Genomic DNA, 20,223 nt, shown 5'->3' on the forward strand with positions numbered 1-20,223 from the left:
GAACCAACGGAATAAAGTTCTTTCTCTCTGTCCCTCTCTCTCTCAATAACTCTGCAGGTAAAAAAAAAAAAAAAAAAAAAAAAAAACCCTCTGGGGACCAGTGTTGTGATGCAGCAGGTAAAGCCAACACCTGCAGTGCCAGCATCCCAAATGGGTGCCAGTTCGAGTCCTGGCTGCTCCACTTCAAATCCAGCTCTCTGCTATGGCTTGGGAAAGCAATAGAAGACAGGCCGAGTCCTTGGGCCCCTGCACCCACGTGGGAGACCCGGAAGAAGCTCCTGGCTCCTGGCTCCTGGCTTCAGATCGTCCTACCTCCAACAATTGCGGCCATTTAGGGAGTGAACCAGTGGATGAAGACTTCTTTCTCTATCTGCCTCTGCCTCACTGTAACTCTGCCTTTCAAATAAATAAATCAATCTTAAAAGAAAAAAAGAAATAACTCTGGACTTAGATTTGACTTTAAATTCTAAATACGCAATCTTACAACCTATGTGAGTTTGGGTTGAAAAATGGTAAATCATGGTGTCTTCCTCTGTAAATGGAATATAATAATACACACTACATGGATTTACAAGAATTACATTATAACACATGTGTAAAGCCCCAAGCACTACAAGGAACATTAGACAAATGTTACTGCTCCCTTTTCTCAAAACAAAGGTCATTTTTTCTTTTACTCATTGACCTGATTTTTAAGACAAAATAAGATACTATTTCTCATATACAATTCCAAAGAAAGAAAAAATACATCTTGTGCAAAAGCCACAACAAAGTTTAAAATAATAACAGTAAATTCACTGGGGAAAAAAACCATAAATGATCTTAAGGGTTTCCTGATGAACAATGAAACAAACTAGTTCTTTCCAGTGGCCAAACAAGTGGTATTGCTTTCATGAAAAATGAACCATAAGAACTTAATGAAAAGCATAGAAAATTATTGATTGACAGACAGAGGAACCTAAAAACATCTAGAAAATGAAAACAGTTATAAACCTGAAGAGGAAGATGGAATTTTCATAATGTTGCTCAAGTCCCAAAAAATTAAATTACTTATTTAAATTTGAATTTGATTTTGTATGAAATGATCTGCTTTGTATCCATTTCATAGTGAGATGTGTCACCCCACATAGCATGTATGATATGCTTCATAAACTACTTATGATAAGGCTATTTTAGACTACTCAACTGTATTATAAAACAGTTAAAACACAAATAATCACACATTAGCAACTAAAATGTTACTTCTTCAAATATGGGATTGCTTCTCAGTTTTTACTGATTTTATTTCTAAATAATTACCTAACAAGGGATTCAGAAATGAGTACTAAGTCATAGTTAGATTGCAGAAAGTCATTTTGGTATTCTATTATACAGTAGGGAATTATAGAAAATGATAATATACTCCAGATGTTTCTAAAGCTAGAAGGGTTTGCAATGTTTTCACTAAAAAGAAATGAGAAATAAAGAGACAGATATGTCTGCTATTATTTGAACACTATACATTGTAAATATATACTGAAACATCACATAGCACACATAAAATTTTTTTAAAAATTTTTATTAAATTTTTATAAATTTTAATTAAAAATTTTTAAAAAAAATTTTTGATTTTTAAGTGAAAAAACCACCACCTACAAAAAAAATTAATGCCACAAGTAAACAATCAAATTTAGGGAATTCTTTTAAAAATCTATTATTGAGGCTGGTGCCATGGCGTAGTAGGCTAAGCCTCCACCTGCAGTGCTGGCCTCCCATACGGGCACTGGTTCGAGTCCTGGCTGCTCCACTTTCCATCTAGCTCTCTGCTATGGCCTGGGAAGCCAGTAGAAGATGGCCCAAGCACTTGGGCCCCTGCACTCACATGGAGACCCGGAAGACGCTCCTGGCTCCTGGCCTCAGATCGGCTCAGCTCCAGCAGTTGCGGCCATTTCGGGAGCGAACGAGCAGATGGAAGACCTTTCTGTCTCACTTTCTCTCTGTTTGTAACTCTACCTCTCAAAATAAATAACTAAAATCTTAAAAAAAAAAAAAAGACAACTATTATTAGTTCAATCTGATTTGAAGTTTCAGTTGTTCAGCTTTCTACATACAACAACTATTTCTTATACAAATCCTACTCTATGCTAAAATAATCCATCAGGATATTATTTTTTCATGTTTCTATTACCTTCCATTATCTTTGTGAAAAAAAAAAAACTATGATAATAAACTGATTTTTCATCTTGTTTAGGACTCTAATAGAAGGCTATTTTTGGCATAAAGATCCTTTGAATCTTGAATAAGGTATTATGGTGACTTTCTTAAAGCAATAATATGACTAAATAATAACAAAAAATAATAAAATTTTCAAATTTTAAAAGCTCACTTCAAGTTGGACTTACAAACAAACATAGTAAGTAATGTGTCATGCTATATGTTATAGTCAATCCAGACTGATGCACCAACTCTGGCCCTATTATCAATTCCACTTCATTCATTTTTTGAAAAATATAAATGATCAGTGACTAACCTCAAAATCTCTGAGCTTATAGGTCTGCTTTCCTCCCCCCACCCCCAACAACCTTCAAAAAGGGAATACCAAGGTACAGCCATGATCTATCATGCATAATATGAGAACTCTGAAGGCAAGGTCATAGTCTGAAAGATTAATGATATCTTTATATAAAATTTACTATGGCAGTAATGTTGAAATAGAATATTTTACAACAATGAAAAATGAGAATTGGCACAAAAATCCTATTGGTGTAAACATTATATAACAGAAAGCAAGCAGCTAAGTCTTTAGGTGCATTGCAGTTAAATACACACAAAAAAATCCTATTGTACATACTCAAAGAGAAAGAATAAGCAACATGACTTTTTATTTAAAAAAGAGCTTTTTCCTAGGTAGCTTATTATGCAATGCTTATATATATATTACCACAAAATCATAGTCTATTACGAAAATAACTACTTTGAAAAGCACTTTATGGAGTATCAAAATAATATGAAACACTTTTTCCTAGAAAATTATTCTAACATTTAATGCTACAAAATCAAGAGGATAAATACAGGTTATATTGGGAAAATGTTATTGGGAACTACAAGAATAATTAAGTGAAATGAAACATACTTTCATTCTACATTGAATTAAATGGTCGCCTTTATGTTTTTGTTGGCAATGTTATAGGAAACAACCTACATTAAAATACAAAACTATTTAAAATACAATATTCTTCCTCATTTGGAACAATTCACTTGAACTAACCATTATGGTGTAGTCAGGTAGAAAGACTACAATGAGTTTTAGGTGTTAAAAAAGCTATATCTATCAATTACTACCTGAATGACTTTGAACAAGTTCCTGTAATTCTGGTTTATTTAATCTTCCAAAAACAATGATGATAACACCTGATACAAGTGATTATAGAGATTACAGATTTTGTGTACAATCTCTTCACAAAGTATCTAGCAATCAAAGGAACTTAATAAATAGCAGTAACTAGAATAATGATAAATCTAACCACTCTCTCACCCTTCTGCGACAAAAACCCATTTTTTCATTAGCAATTTATCAAACATGAAACTTGAATTATATAATCACCAACAATATGAAATAAACATATATTCCAAATATGTCAGCTACAAAATAGTTCAATCTTAAATGCATCAAAGCACAAATATTCTGTGGAAACTCTTCAAAAAATCTTTGTCAAAAGTTCAAAAATCTCACTTTTTAATCGTGACTATAAAATTCTGCACTTTTCCTAGGATTTTTTTCTCAGAAGACAAACAAAATTTCCATCTGTTTACAGAAAAATAAGCTATCTCATTACAATAAGCAAAATAATATTGATAGCGCCAGCCTGGCAATGACAGATTCTAGGAAGGTCAATGACAGCCTAGATCCACTTCCTCATTGAACCCATTTTTCTGGATCTCAGACATTGATTTATGAGCCTGCCAAAAGCTGACAAAATTCTATGTTCATCATGAGCTATTATTTCAAATTATTATTTCAGAAAGGTAAAGATTTAATCATTTAGGATTTTAACAATTACTTATAGACTGACAGAGTTAAAAAAATCATTACTGTGAATTTCATTTCAAATAAACTTGATAATTTCCTATATTCAGCCACTTGAAATAATTTTCCAAAGCAGACTTTGTGTCTATGTGATGCTTAAGAGGAAAAGTATACTTCTAACATCTATTATATATTCATTCTTTGGTCTCCTTTTTTTTTTGTCAAATAAGTTTGTACCACAAAAATTTTAAATGTCAGATTTTCACTATAATTATGATGGATTGCTAAATATAGCATTTCAATAAATAAATTCATTTAAATCAACCAGACAATAGATACTATAATTAAAATTAAACAAATTATTTAAATGTACTATATTTCTGGTTATCTGGAAAGTTTCTTGCTGTTTAGTTGCTTCTGTTCCTAGGTATGTTCTGGGTTTCCATTTTGTCTCACAAACTTATTTCTCTAGTTCTAATTTCTCTATACTCCTTTCTCTAGTTGTATACAATTAGTATTTTTACTAAATTTATCTGGTGAGTTTACTATAGGTTCATTTTTGTTCTTCTATACTAAACCTAAATGGTTGCATTCCTGATACTTGGAATTCACACAATTTGAGAGTGCTACTAAAAAACTACTATAAAACCAAACAGAGTGATACAAAACTCACACAAGGATACAATATACAAGAGTTTTCAAAAACCTAGACTTCTATATTTCCATCTTCACTGCTAACTCACACTAGCAGATTTGTTCCCAGATCTGTTACTGTTTTGCTGAAATGGGAGAAACTCTCATTTATAATCTATCATTGAATTTATTTCAAAAATGACATTTACACGTTATCAATTTATGTATTTGAGAATTTCTATATGGAAAATCTGATTACTTCCTACTTTGTAGAATCCTAACAGATACATACCTATGTCATATGCCAGGAAATCGGCAGAAAAACATTTTGCACCGTTACTCAAGGAAGTGTCATTATGGGTATTTCCTCCAAAAATAAGCATAGCTCCATTGATAAGAACAGCTGAATGAAGGTATCTGGCAAACCCACTTTCTCTCAAAATAGTCCTACAGAATAAAATTTAAAAATGTATTACAAAAGATAAAAAGATCTTCCTGATTTTACTTATATTATATAAAGAATCTAATGCGCAGACAGAATTTTCCTTAGAATTGTTGGGGGAAAATTTTTTAAACATCTTAGAAATGATCTCAAAACTTCAATTTTTAAAAAATATTTTAAGATTCCCAGTATTTTAAAATGCTTTGAGGAAACATAACAAACAGGTTGTTAATAATCATAATAATTGTTAATAACATTTCCATTTTATAAAATAAGGAAACAAATCTCAAAGCTGGAGAACAAAAACATCACCATTTTAAACACTAAAATAAGAAAAAGTTAAAGTAAATTTACTGTAAGCTGTCTTTGGTAAAAAACTATATAACTTATACAGGATCCTTAAATATGTTTTTTAAACTTTTTAAAGTATGACTTAACATGCACAAAAGTGCATGTAAATCTAAAACTCAATGATTTTCACAAGAAAAACACAACTAACACAACTCCCAGTTCCAAAACAAAAAAAGAAAAATTACTACTATTGTGCTTCTGACAACATAGACTTATTTTGCTAGTTCTGTAATTTACATAAATAGAATCATATAGATTACATTCATTTGTGTGCAGATTACTTTGCTCAAAATTGTTGACATATCTGTATTTTTGTGTATTATTTAAGTTATAATCAGTGTATTTTTGAGAATAAAAATGTTCTTTCAATTAAGATATAATTCTGAGAAAAAGTATTATACATATACGCTCAATTATAATTGACATTAATGAATGAATATATAATAAAGGAACATGACAATATGCATCAACACTTCACAGTTACTCTATATAAAATTCTGGTACAAAGCATTAAAATGTAAACAGTTAGTATACATGTTATAGTTAATATGCCATATGAAGTATCTCCAAAACTATGTATTATAATACCAATTAATAGATAAAAAATATGAGGTTAACCTCTAGAATGGGAACATGAGGAGTTCCACACCCTCCCTATGGAAAGAATTATACTTAGTTAATAAATAATAATAATAATAATGACATACAACAATAATCATTTATAGTCTCAGAAAAGTTTACTACGAGCAAAAACAAAAAAGTATTTACTCAAGAATATCTATTAAATTTCAGTAAGAATAGTAATAATCCATGGTACCAGATAACAATATTTACTCCACTCCTTCCCCTCATACCTTGCCCACAAACACACAACGAGTTCAACCTGACAGAAGTTCTACCCCAGGTGGGTCCAGGCAAGTACACAAAGCTCCTTTTCCTCTCAGCTCCCAGTCCAGGTGAGTGCAGTCTCACTAGGAGTGGCAGACTTCCAGCCAGCCATTCTCATGCTCCCAGCTCTGGGTTACAGCTCTACTCCATGAAAAAAAATGAGAGGCTCGGTACTCTTCCTCTACCCAGCCCCTCCTCAAGAGTTTTAACTGAATATGAGGCCCAGAAGGCTAAAATTACTGGAGTCCGATAATGTTTTCCTCAACTCACCCATAAGGCAGAGGTTCCTTGCCAGAAGAGGCAAGCTGAGAAGACCAGAGATTACCATTCACATGCAATACTCTACATTTAAGGCAGTGGTACGATTCCACAAGAAAGAAGCCACTAAGCCTAACCATATACAACCCTAAAGCGGGGCACAAAGATTGTCCCTACACTGCAGGGGATGCTTTCATCCCTTACCTAGCTACCTTCCTTATCTGATTCAGCTGCCTCTAATGAATCCTGGAAGGCAGCAGAACACAGTCCAAGTGCTTGTGCCCCTGTCCATGTGGGAGACCTGGATGGAATTCTAGGTTCCTGGCGTAAGTAAGAGAGAGAGAGAGAGAGAGAGAGAGAGAGAGAGAGAGAGAGAGAGAGGAAGAGAAAGGAGAGAAGAAAGAAAAAAAGCAAAAGTAAAGGAAAGTTGCATCTCTCATCCAGCCTGTAGTGATGGGATCACCTGTAGCGATGGGATCATCTAGAACAGAAGCCAAAAGAACAAGTCAACTGATAACCCCATATTCCAGCTGAACCATAAACTCTTTTTCAATAAGACCTACTCCATAAAGAAGGAACAACTGCACAAGATTGATAAATGTCAACAGAGTAACCCATAAGCTGTACTTTGGAAATTTATATTCATTAAATAAAAGTTTAATTAATGAAAAAAAAATGTCAACAGAGGCAGAGAGGAAACATAAAGAAGCAGGGTAGTATGATATCTCCAAAAGAACACAATAATTTTTCCAGAATTAGATCCTGAACTGAAGGAAATCTGTGAAATGACAGATGTACAATCCAAAATAATGGTCGTAAGGAAACTCAAAAAGATGCAAGAGAACACAGATAGGAAGATTAAAGAAATAAGGAAATCAATGAGTGACATGAATGAAAATATTACTAAGGAGATAGAATTTGTTAAGAAGCAAATAGAAATTTTGGAGATTAAATCTTCAATCAGTGAAATAAAAGAAAATTATTATGAGCTCTTTTTTTAAGATTTATTTATTTTATTTTAAAGGCAGAGTTACAGAGAGGCAGAGGAAGAGAGAGAGGAAAAAAGTCTTCCATCTGCTGGTTCACTCCCCAAATGTCCGCAACAGCCGGAGCTGGGCCAGTTTGAAGCCAGGAGCCAAGAGCTTCTACTGGGTCTCCCACGTGGGCGCAGGGGTCCAAGGACTTGGGCCATCTTCTACTGCTTTCTCAGGCCATAGCAGAGAGCTAGGTGGAAAGTAGAGCAGCCAGAACCTGAACCAGCGCCCATATGGGATGCCAGTACTGCAGGCAACGACTCTACTGCTAAACCACAGTACCAGCCCCGATGATGAGCTTTAATAACAGAATAGACCAAATGGGAGAAAAAATTTTGACCTCAAGAACAAGAATTCTGAAATAACCCAGTCAGACAAAAATAAATAGAAACGAATTAAAAACAATGAAGTCTACATGAAATATAGGATACTATTAAAAATCAAATATTTATATTATAGGTATTCCTGAAGGAGAAAAAAGGAAAAAGGCACTGAGAACCTGCTAAATGAAATGATAGTTGAAAATTCCCCAGATCTCGATAGACATGAACACCCAGATACAAGATCAAAGAACCCAAGCAGGCTCAACCAAAACCAATCATCTCCAAGGCATATCATAGTCAAATTGTAAAAAGTTAAAGGAGAGAATCCTAAAGACTGTAAGAGAAAAGCACCAATTTACATATGAAGGAAAACCAATTAGATTAACATCAGACTTCTCAGCAGAAACCTTACAGGCCAGAAGAGAGAAGGATGATATATTCAAGGTCTTAAAAGAAAAAAAAAAAAAAAAAAAAACTAAACTTTCAGGGCCAGTGTTATGGCATAAAAGGTAAAGCCACCACCTGCAACATCGACATCCTATATGAGCACCAGTTTGAGTCCCAGGTGCTCCACTTCTAATCCAGCTATCTGCTAAGCTGTGGAAGATGGCCCAAGTCCTTGGGCACCTGACACATATGTGTGAGGAAAAAGCTCCTGGTTACTGGCTTCACCCTGGCACAGTCCTGACAATTTGGCCATTTGAGGACTGAACAAATGGATGGGAGATTTCTCTCTGTCTCTCCCTCTCTCCCTATGATTTTAATTTAAAATAAATAAAATTAAATCTTTAAAAGAAAAGAAAAACAGGGTTGGCATTGTGGCATTGTGTGTAAAGTTGCCACCTGCAACACCAATATCCCACATGTGTGGCAGTTGGAGTCCCAGTTGCTCTACTTCTTATCTAGCTCCCTGCTAATGCACCTCTGAAAGCAACAGAAGATGGCCCAGGTTCCTAGGCCCCTGCACCCACATGGGAGATGCAGATGAAACTCCTGAATCCTGGCTTCAGCCTGGCTCAGCTCCAGCTGTTGCAGCCATTTGGGTAGTGACACAGTAGATGGGAGATCTTTCTGTGTTTCCCTCTCTCTCTGTAACTCTAACTGTCTAATAAATCTTAAAAAAGAAAAAACTACTTCCAATGAAAATATTACATCCAATGAAGCTATCCTTTAAAAGTGAAAGAGAAATAATGCATTTCCCAGATAAGCAAAAACTGAGAGAATACACCACAACCAGGCCAAGCTTACAAGAAATCCTTAAGGGCCTCCTGCATTAGAAATAAGCATAAAATCACATTACAGTGCCGGCGCCACAGCTCAATAGGCTGCGGCGCTGGCACACCGGGTTCTAGTCCCGGTCGGGGCGCCAGATTCTATCCCGGTTGCCCCTCTTCCAGGCCAGCTCTCTGCTGTGGCCAGGGAGTGCAGTGGAGGACGACCCAAGTCCTTGGGCCCTGCACCCGCATGGGAGACCAGGAGAAGCACCTGGCTCCTGGCTTTGGATCAGCACAGTTGCACCGGCCGCAGCGCGCCGGCCGCAGCAGCCATTGGAGGGTGAACCAACGGTAAAGGAAGACCTTTCTATCTGTCTCTCTCTCTCACTGTCCACTCTGCCTGTCAAAAAAAAAAAAAAAAAAACAAAAAACTATGACCCCACTGTATGATGCCTACAAAAAACTCAATTCACACACAAACATAAACACAGACTAAAAATGAAGGACTAGAAAAAGATACAGCAGGCAAACGGAAACCAAAAACTAACAGGAGTAGCTATCCTGATATCATTGTAAAGCTGACAGTAAATCAAAAATCGAGCAAGATGGCAGAATAGGGAATGGCTACTGTGCTAGGAAAGGGTTAAGTAGTAAAATACACACACACACACACACACAAGAAGTACATCCTCTGGGTAGAGTTAGAGAGAAAACCATAGCGGAAATTCTACAGAAGGAAGAGGAATGCCGTGGATCTGTGTGCAAGGTGTGGACATGCAGCACGAACATAGATACAACACATGAGTCCAAAGATGAGTTTCCGAGAACTCGCCAGTTTGCTGACTGAGGTGAGATCAAACTGCAGCAACCCGTGCCACTGCTAATACAACAGAGGGGGAGGGTGGTGTGAGTACAGCCTGGAGCCCTAAGGGTGATGTTACAAGACATTTCATACAATGGCTACAGAACACACACTCTTCTCATCAGCTCACAGAACATTTTCTAGGATAAACCACATATTAGGCCACAAACCAAGTGTCAGCAAATTGAAAAAGATAAATTATACCACATTTCTTCTCAGATCGTAAAGTAATAAAGCTAGAAATCAACAGCAAGAAGAATAATATAATACTCATAAATGCTTGCAAATTAAACAACATGCTATGAATATCAATGGGTCATTGAAGAAATCAAAAAAGAAATCAAACACTTTATTGAAATAAATGAAAATGAAAGAACATATCAAAATCTGTGGGATACAGAAAAAGCAGTATTAAAAGGGAAGTTTATGCTATTAACATGCTGTTTTAATTAATACAGCTTTGCAGTATGCTTTGAAGTCAGGTATTAAGAGGCTTCCATATGCTCCACTTTCTATCCCTCTCCCTGCTGATGGCTTGGGAAAGTAGCAGAGGATGATCCAACTCCTCAGGGCCCTAAACCCACATAGGAGCTCCGGAAGAAGCTCCTGGCTCCTGGCTTTGGATGGGCTCAGCTCTGGCCATTGTGGCCATTTGGGGAGCAAATCAGCAAATGGAAGACCTCTGTCTCTACCTCTCTCTGTAACTTTTTTAATTTTTTTTAAATTTGTTTATTTACTTGAAAGAGGTACACAGAGAGAGAAGGATAGGCACAGAGAGGTCATCCATCCGCTGGTTCACTCCCCAAGTGGCCACAACAGCTAGAGCTGCACCATTCCAAAGCCAGAAGCCAGGAGCTTCTTCCAGGTCTCCCACGAAGGCAGCCAGGATTCTATCAGGTGCCCATATGGGATGCCAGTGCTGTTGGCAGTGGCTTTACCTGCTATGCCACAGCACCAGCCTCCATCGGATGGAGGACCTCTCTCTCTCTCCCTCTCTCTCCATCTCTCTCTCTCTGTGTAACTCTGACTTTCAAATAAATAAATCTTTAAAAAAAAAACACTGCTGCTAGAAAATTTAAGCCTACATATGTGGTGGATATTATAGTTCTATTTTTATTTTATCTTTTTTATTTTTATTTTTTGACAGTCAGAGTGGATAGTGAGAGAGAGAAAGAGACAGAGAGAAAGGTCTTCCTTTTTGCCGTTGGTTCACCCTCCAATGGCCACCGCAGCTGGTGCATTGCGGCCAGCGCATCGCACTGATCCAAAGCCAGGAGCCAGGTGCTTCTCCTGGTCTCCCATGCAGGTGCAGGGCCCAAGGACTTGAGCCATCCTCCACTGCACTCCCGGGCCACAGCAGAGAGCTGGACTGGAAGAGGGGCAGCCGGGACAGAATCTGGCACCCCGACCGGGACTAGAACCCGGGTTGCCGGGGTTGAACTATTATACTGTACTCAAATGTACAAATATTATGTGACAATTAAAAAGTAAAAACATAAACATAAAATAAGATCAATACTTTAGGACCCTAAAAACAAATTCAGTAACAAAACTAACCTAACAAAGCCTGTAAGTATACACTTGTTCTCCTTTCAAACCCCAGCTTCTTAAAAAGACATAAAATTGGTCTGGCATTGTGGCATAGTAGGATAAGCCACTGCCTGCAGCGCCAACATCCCAATTCAATCCCAGTTCAATTTCTAGCTGCTCCACTTCCCATCCTGCTAATGAGCCTGGGAAAGCAGGGGGGACAGTCCACATCCTTGGGTTTCTCCACTCAACTGAGAGACCCGGATGAAGCCCCTGGCTCCTGGCATTGGCCTGGCCCAACCTCAACCACTGCAGCCATTTTGAGGGGTGCACCAGAGGATAGAGGATCTCTATGTCTCCTACTTTCTCTCTAACTCTGACTTTCAAAAAAAATAAACAAATCTTTACGAAAATAAAGAATAAGACAGGCCGGCGCCGCGGCTCACTAGGCTAATTCTCCGCCTGCGGCGCCGGCACACCGGGTTCTAGTCCCGGTCGGGGCACCGATCCTGTCCTGGTTGCCCCTCTTCCAGGCCAGCTCTCTGCTGTGTCCTGGGAGTACAGTGGAGGATGGCCCAAGTGCTTGGGCCCTGCACCCCATGGGAGACCAGGATAAGCACCTGGCTCCTGCCATCGGATCAGCACGGTGCGCCAGCCGCAGCCTGCCGGCCGCGGTGGCCTTTGGAGGGTGAACCAATGGCAAAAAGGAAGACCTTTCTCTCTGTCTCTCTCTCTCACTGTCCACTCTGCCTGTCAATAAAAAAAAAGAGTAAGACAGCAGAAATAAATTCAACTATATAAAAGCAACATTAAGTTGATAGTATTAAACATCCACATAAACAACAGAGATTGTGAGAGAGAATTTAAAAAACAGGTCCTAAATATATACTCTCTAAATGTTATACACTTTAGCCTAAAAAATACAAGTAGATTAGAAACGAAAAGATAAGAAGTCAGTCTGACAATAAATATAAGAAAGCTGGAGTCACCATAATTAAATCAAACAAAAGAAACATTAAAACAAAAAAGTCCTTAGAAATCAATAAGGACATTTATAATGACAAAAGGGTCTCTCCTTTAGGAAGAGCTAGCAACTATAAACACATATATCCTAATCATAGAGCCCCAAAAACATGAAGCAAATGACAAAGGAATAGAAGAAATAGATCAATAACAGTATCAAGCTTTAATACCCCACATTCAAAAATGTATAAAACAACTATAAGTTAAACAAGGAAGTAGAAGACTTGATTAATACCATAAATCAACTTTACCTAACATATGGAATACTGTGCCCAACACCACCAAAATACACATTCTCCTTAAATATGCATGGAACAGTCTCTAAAATAGACTATGGTAGTTCATTAAACAAACCTCAACAAATATGAAAAGCTTGACTTAATACAAAGTATATTACCTGATCACAATAGAAGAAAATTAGAAATCACTAACAGAGAATTACTTGAGAAATTCACAAATATGTGGAAATGAAACAGCACATTCCAAAGTAAGCAATGTGGAAATGAAGAAATCATAAGGATTTAAGAAAATACTTTGAAAAGAATGAAAGTGAAGATAAGACATAATAAAAAAAATACTAAAAACAGTACATGGAAGGAAACTTGTAGTTGTACACACATGTATTTAAAGAGGAGAAAGATTACAAACCAATAATCTAAACTTCCAATTTAAAGACACTAGGGTGAAAAAGCAAACCAAAGCTATAATAAGCAGTAAATGAAATAATAAAGATTATAATAGAAATTAATGAAAATAGAAAACAGAAAAACTAAGAAAATCAAAACCAAAATTTTTCTATGAAAAGATTTTAAAAATGACAAACCCCCTTGCCGGCGCCGTGGCTCAACAGGCTAATCCTCCGCCTTGTGGCGCCGGCACACCGGGTTCTAGTCCCAGTCGGGGCACCGATCCTGTCCCGGTTGCCCCTCTTCCAGGCCAGCTCTCTGCTGTGGCCAGGGAGTGCAGTGGAGGATGGCCCAAGTGTTTGGGCTCTGCACCCCATGGGAGACCAGGAGAAGCACCTGGCTCCTGCCATCGGAACAGCGTGGTGCGCCGGCTGCAGCGCGCTACCGCGGCGGCCATTAGAGGGTGAACCAACGGCAAAGGAAGACCTTTCTCTCTGTCTTTCTCTCACTGTCCACTCTGCCTGTCAAAAAAAAAAAAAAATGACAAACCCCTACTAAATGGAAATTAAAAAGAAAGAAAACCACAATTACTATAATCAGGAATAAAACAAAGAGACATAACCAACACTGTTACAGAAATAAATACATATGACAGAGACTATGAATAAATGCAAGCCTTTATGAAATGCAAAAATAATACATTCCCAGAGACAAACAACTAAAAACTCCTGCATGAAAACAGAAAATTTAAATAAACCTTTAAGAGATTTAATTAGGAATTTTAAAACTTGCCATTAATAAAAGTGAGATACTGTCCATTTCCACATAGAAATAGCTTCATTGATAAATTCTACCAAATATTTTACAAACTCTTCAAAAATATAGAGAAGGAGGGCTCATTTCTCAACTCAATATGAAGTCAATAATATCTCAATACCAAAACCATTCAAAGATACCATGAAAGAAAAGACAGGAAAAGAAAGGGGAGAAGGAAGGAAGGAAGGAAAGAAGGGAGGGAGGGAGGGAGGAAGGGAAGGAGGGAGGGAGGGAAGGAAGGAGGGAGGAAACTATAAGAGAACTACAGACTAGCATCTAATAAACATGGACACAAAAATCCTCAACAAAATACTGACAAATCAAGAAAAATAATATATAAAAATGACTTATATACCAGTGTGGATATTCATGGTTGGTTTAATATATTAAAATAGATCAATGTAATAAATTTATGCATTGATATAAAGTACAAAAACCAAATGATCATCTCAACTAACACCACGACATCCATGAAAAAAACAAGCAATATTTCATTGGGAATATTTTAAGATTACCACCAAATCAGCAATAACAAGAAATCTGTTATTGCTACTTCGATTCCACATTGAACTGGAAGTTAAGACTTCTCTCTCAGTCTCTCCCTCTCTCTGTAACTCTGTCTTTCAAATAAATAAAATAAATCCTAAAAAGAAAACAAAATCAAAGTCACCGAGATTGTAAAGATAGAAGTAAAAATATTGCTACTTAAAGATGACATTATCTTGAACAGAGAAACTGTAAAAAATACAGTAAAGAGGGAGTGGCTCCAAGATGGTGGAATAGGGAGGGGGATCACTGATAGTCCAGGAAAAGATAGTTTAATAAAAGTAAAGATAGTGAAGTCTCAGGGAAGAGTTGGGGAATAAACTGCAGAGGGAACTCTTTGGGAATTAGAGGGAAACAGTGGACCTATGTGGAGGACACCGGGGCCTGCAGCTCCAGAGCGCACCTCTGCACCAGCGCTGGAAACAGAGGTGAGCCAAAACCTCAGTAGCCCGAGACACAAGCACAAAAGTGGCAGGGAGAGCCTAGAGGGAATGAGGCTTGAAGCCCCGTGGAGGAAAGTACACCAGCCTAAATAGAGGAAAGAAAAAAACAAAAGGGATGTAGGGACACGATTCTCTCTCTCCACACACCTTACAAAGGCATGTGAGACAATAGAGCAGGCGCCATTTTGGACATACATAACAGCTGTGCCAGCTTGGGGCTGCACCCACCCTCAACCAGACAGAAAAACTCGACCCTGGTTGGGAGTAATAACAGAAGACTAAGACCTAGTGAATGTGTGGAGCTTATGCACCGGGACTGTGATAAAAAAAAAAAAAATTAAGGGTGCATGGGAGAACTCACGGTGTAGCTGAGACATGAGTAGTCTCAGTGGGAGAAGTCACAAACTCAGTAACCTTGGCAACCCAGTGAGAGACATTGCAGGGGAATGTGAGCTTACACTGAGGACTGCACAGATCCTTTGTGTAGTCCTTGGGACAGAGCAGACGAATACTATACTCACTGGGGCTAGCGCTCAGGCACTGATTGCCACCAAGGAGAAGAGCTCAGCTGAGCAGAATTACTTCCCTTCTGAATAAAAAGAAAGAAAGAAAAAAAAAAAGAGCAAGAGAAGATTTACCATGCCAAACCTGGGTGTGTCACCTTTGGCATACCCTTAACCCTAAAGACATGAACAGAGTTCTCTGGCCACACCTATCACAAGCCTCTAGATATTCACCAAAAGCAGACAGTCCACTTAATACAGTCATAGTATAACGAGAAAAAAACACCACAGCGAGGGAAGAAGAAACCAAAGAATGTCTCCACAATGCCAAACAACAAACGCAAAAACCGAGGAAACAAGAACAACAAAGACATCATGATGCTCCCAAATGAACATGACACTCCAATACAAGATTATGAAGATGATGAGATGGAAGAAATACAAGATATGGATTTCAAAACATTTCTGATAAGAACATTTAGAAGTTATAAAAAACAAATGCATGAACTACAGAAATCCATACAGGACAGAACAGAAAATATCTCTCATGAAAGTGAAATCTTAAGAAGGAATCAAAATGAAACGCAGAAACTAGTAGAACAGGAAAGTGTGATAGTGAAGAGAAATTAAAATGAAATGAAGAATTCAATAGAACAAATGAAAAACAATTTTGAGAGCCTTAAAAACAGAATCATTGAGGTAGAAGAGAGAATATCAGACTTAGAAGACAGAGCACAGCAAGTATACAATCAAAACAAAGAAAAGAAGAGGAAATTAGAAATCTAAAAAATATTGTTGGGAATCTACAGGATACTATTAAAAAACCCACATTCAGGAGTTCCTGAAAACAGAGAGAGAGAGAAAGGATTAGAAGGCCTTTTTAGTGAGATACTAGCAGAAAACTTCCTGGGTTTGGAGAAGGAAACAGACATCCAGTACAGGAAGCACCTAGAACCCCCAATAAACATGACCAAAAGAGATCCTCCCATGACACATTGTAATCAAACTCACCACAATGAAACAAAAAGACAAGATTCTAAAATGTGCACAAGAAAAACGTCAGATTACTCTCAGAGGATCTCCAATTAGACTCACAGCAGACTTCTCATCAGAAACCCTACAGGCTAGGAGGGAATGGCGAGATATAGCCCAAGTACTAAGAAAAAAAAATGCCATGCCAGAATATTATATCCAGAATTTTATTGAGGATTTTTGCGTCTATGTTCATAAGGGAAATTGGTCTGTAATTCTCTTTCTCTGCTGCATCTTTTTCAGGTTTAGGAATTAAGATGATGCTGGCTTCATAGAAAGAACTTGGGAGGATTCCCTCTTTTTCGATTGTTCTGAATAGTTTGAGAAGAATTGGAGTTAGTTAAATGTCTGGTAGGATTCAGCAGTGAATCCATCTGGTCCTGGGCTTTTCTTTGTTGGGAGAGCCTTTATTACTGATTCAATTTCTGTCTCGGTGATGGGTCTGTTTAGGTTTTCTATGTCTTCCTGGTTCAATTTAGGTAAGTTGCATGTGTCCAGGAATCTATCTATTTCTGATAGATTTCCCTGTTTGCTGGCATACAACTCTTTGTAGTAATTTCTGATGATTCTTTTTATTTCTGTGGTGTCTGTTGTTACATTCCCTTTTTCATCTCTGATTTTATGGATTTGGGTCTTTTCTCTTCTTTTTTTAGTTTGTTGGGCCAATGGTATGTCAATTTTGTTTATTTTTTTCAAAAAATCAGCTCTTGATTTTGCTGATCTTTTGTAATGTTTTTGGAATTAATTCTGTTGATTTCTTCTCTGATTTTAATTATTTCTCTTCTACTAGTTTTGGGTCTGGTTTGCTGAAGTTTTTCTAGATCCTTGAGATGGATTGAAAGCTCATTTATTTGGTGCCTTTCCAATTTTTTGATGTAGGCTCCTCTTGCTATAAACTTTCCTCTTAACACTGCTTTTGTTGTATCCCCTAAGTTTTGATATGTTGTGTTGTTATCCTCAGTTACTTACAGAAAGTTTTTGATTTATCTTTTGATTTCTTCTATGACGCACTATTCATTCAAGAGCATGTTGTTCAGTCTCCATGTGTTTGCTTATGCTCTAGGGATTCCTGAGTTGTTAATTTCCAGCTTCATTCCACTGTGGTATGAGAAGATGCATGGTATGATTTCAATTCTTTTGAATTGCCGAGACCTGCTTTGTGGCCTACTATGTGGTCAATCCTAGAGAAGGTTCCATGTACTGCTGAGAAGAATGTGTATTCTTCAAATGTAGGATGAAAAGTTCTGTAGATTTCTGTTAGATCCATTTGGGCTATAGTGTCGATTAAATGTTTCCTTGTTGATCTTCTGTCCAGTTGGTCTGTCTATTTCTGAAAGTGGAGTACTGAAGTCCCCCAATACTATTGTATTGAAGTCTAAGTCTCCCTTTAAGTTCCTTAACATATCTTTTAAATAAACTGGTGCCCTGTAATTAGGTACATATATGTTTATAATAGTTACATCTTCCTGTTTGATTGATTCCTTAATCATTATATAGTGCCCCTCTTTGTCTCTCTTAACAGATTTTCTGTTAAAGTTTATTTTGTCTGATATTAAGATGGCTACACCAGCTCTTTTTTGGTTTCTGTTGGCATGGAATAAGTGAAGAGGCAACAAACAGAATGAGAAAAAATATTTGCAAACTATGCAACAGATAAAGGGTTAATAACCAGAATCTACAACGAAATCAAGAAACTCCACAACAACAAAACAAACAACCCACTGAGGAGATTGGTCAAGGACTTCAATAGACATTTTTCAAAAGAGGAAATCCAAATGGCCAACAGACACATGAAAAAATGTTCAGGATCGCTAGCAATCAGGGAAATGCAAATGAGGTTTCACCTCACCCCGGTTAGAATAACTCACATACAGAAATCTACCAACAATAGATGCTGGCAAGGATGTGGGGAAAAAGGGACACTAACCCACTGTTGGTGGGAATGCAAACTGGTAAAGCCACTATGGAAGTCAGTTTGGAGATTCCTCAGAAACTTGAATATAACCCTCCCATACAACCCAGCCACCCCACTCCTTGGAATTTATCCAAAGGAAATTAAATTGGCAAATAAAAGAGCTGTCTGCACTTTAATGTTCATTGCAGCTCAATTCATAATAGCTAAGACATGGAATCAACCTAAATGCCCATCAAAAGTAGACTGAATAAAGAAATTATGGGACATGTACTCTATAGAACACTATACAGCAGTCAAAAACAATGAAATCCAGTCATTTGCAACAAAATGGAGGAATCTGGAAAACATCATGCTGAGTGAATTACGCCAGTCCCAAAGGGACAAATATCGTATGTTCTCCCTAATCGGTGACAACTAACTGAGCACCTAAGAAGAAACCTGTTAAAGTGAAATGGACACTATGAGAAACAATAACTTGATCAGCCCTTGTCCTGACTGTTGAGGAATAACTTACTAGTTTATTCCTTTAGTATTTTTTTTGTTCTACTTAATACTATTGGGTGAACTCTTTAATTAACACACAATTATTCTTAAGTGTTTAAATTTAACTGAAAAGTGATCCCTGGTAAATAGAAGAGTGGGGATAAGAGAGGGAGGAGATGTACAATTTGGGACATGCTCAATCGGACTTGCCCCAAATGGTAGTGTTAGAAACGTGCCAGGGGATTCCAATACAATCCCATCAAGCTGGCATGTACCAATGTCATCTCACTAGTCAAAGTGATCAGTTTCAGTTCAGAATTGATCATAATGATAGGATAAATTATCAAAGGGATCACATAAACAAGACTAGTGTCTGCTAATACTAACTGATAGAATTAAAAAGGAGAGAAATATCCTACTATGGGAAGCGGGATACACATCAGACTCACAGAATGGCAGATGCCCTAAGCAGTACTCTGGCCTCAGAATCAACCCTTAAGGCATTCAGATCTGGCTAAAAAGCCCATGAGAGTATTTCAGGCATGGAAAGCCAAGACACTCTGGCAAAAACAAAAAACAAACAAACAAACAAAAAACCACCTAAATGAAAAATCTCTGTGAGTGAGATCCCAGTAGAAAGAACAAGCCGTCCAAGAAGGAGATACCTTTCTCTGATTGGAGGAGAGAACTTCCACTTTGACTATGACCTTGTCTAAATAAGATCGGAGTTGGCCAACTCAAGAGGCTTCCATAGTCTTGGCAACTCATGACAAGAGCCTCGGGTGATTACTAATGTCATAAATAAGAGTGTCAATTGTTAAATCAACAACAGGAGTCACTGTGCACTTACTCCCCATGTAGGATCTCTGTCCTTTGTGTGTTGTACTATGTGAATTAATGGTATAACTAGTACTCAAACAGCACTTTATACTTTGTGTTTCTCTGTGGGTGCAAACTGTTGAAATCTTTACTTAGTATATAGTAAATTGATCTTCTGTATATAAAGATAATTGAAAATGAATCTTGATGTGAATGGGATGGGAGAGGGAGTGGGAGATAGGATGGTTGAGGGTGGGAAGGTGGTTATGGGGGGAAAAAGCTGCTATAATCCAAAAGTTGTACTTTGGAAATTTATATTTATTAAATAAAGTTTAAAAAAAGCTCAAAAAAAAAATCCAGTAAAGAACTACTAGAACTAATAAATGAGTTCAACTTTGGAGAATAACAGATCAATACACAAAAACCAATAGTGTTTCTATATACAAGCAATAAATTACTGAGATTATGAAACGGTA

At 37.4% G+C, this 20,223-nt stretch overlaps 1 protein-coding gene across 4 annotated transcripts in view; it reads right to left on the reverse strand.

Moving 5' to 3' along the window:
• ATRNL1 (attractin like 1) overlaps positions 1-20,223 on the reverse strand; it is a 792,651-nt gene that overhangs the window by 623,994 nt on the left and 148,434 nt on the right. For 3 of the 4 annotated variants that reach the window (XM_062214395.1, XM_062214397.1, XM_062214398.1), the window contains exon 10: positions 4,932-5,086. The exons of the other annotated variant lie outside the window; for it this stretch is intronic. In XM_062214395.1, coding sequence (XP_062070379.1) covers positions 4,932-5,086 — 155 coding nt within the window. The remainder of the gene's footprint in view (positions 1-4,931; positions 5,087-20,223) is intronic. 4 annotated transcript variants of the gene reach the window in all.

The sequence above is a fragment of the Lepus europaeus genome, chromosome 17, assembly GCF_033115175.1.
Source record: "Lepus europaeus isolate LE1 chromosome 17, mLepTim1.pri, whole genome shotgun sequence".
Classification (NCBI taxonomy): Eukaryota; Metazoa; Chordata; class Mammalia; order Lagomorpha; family Leporidae; genus Lepus; species Lepus europaeus.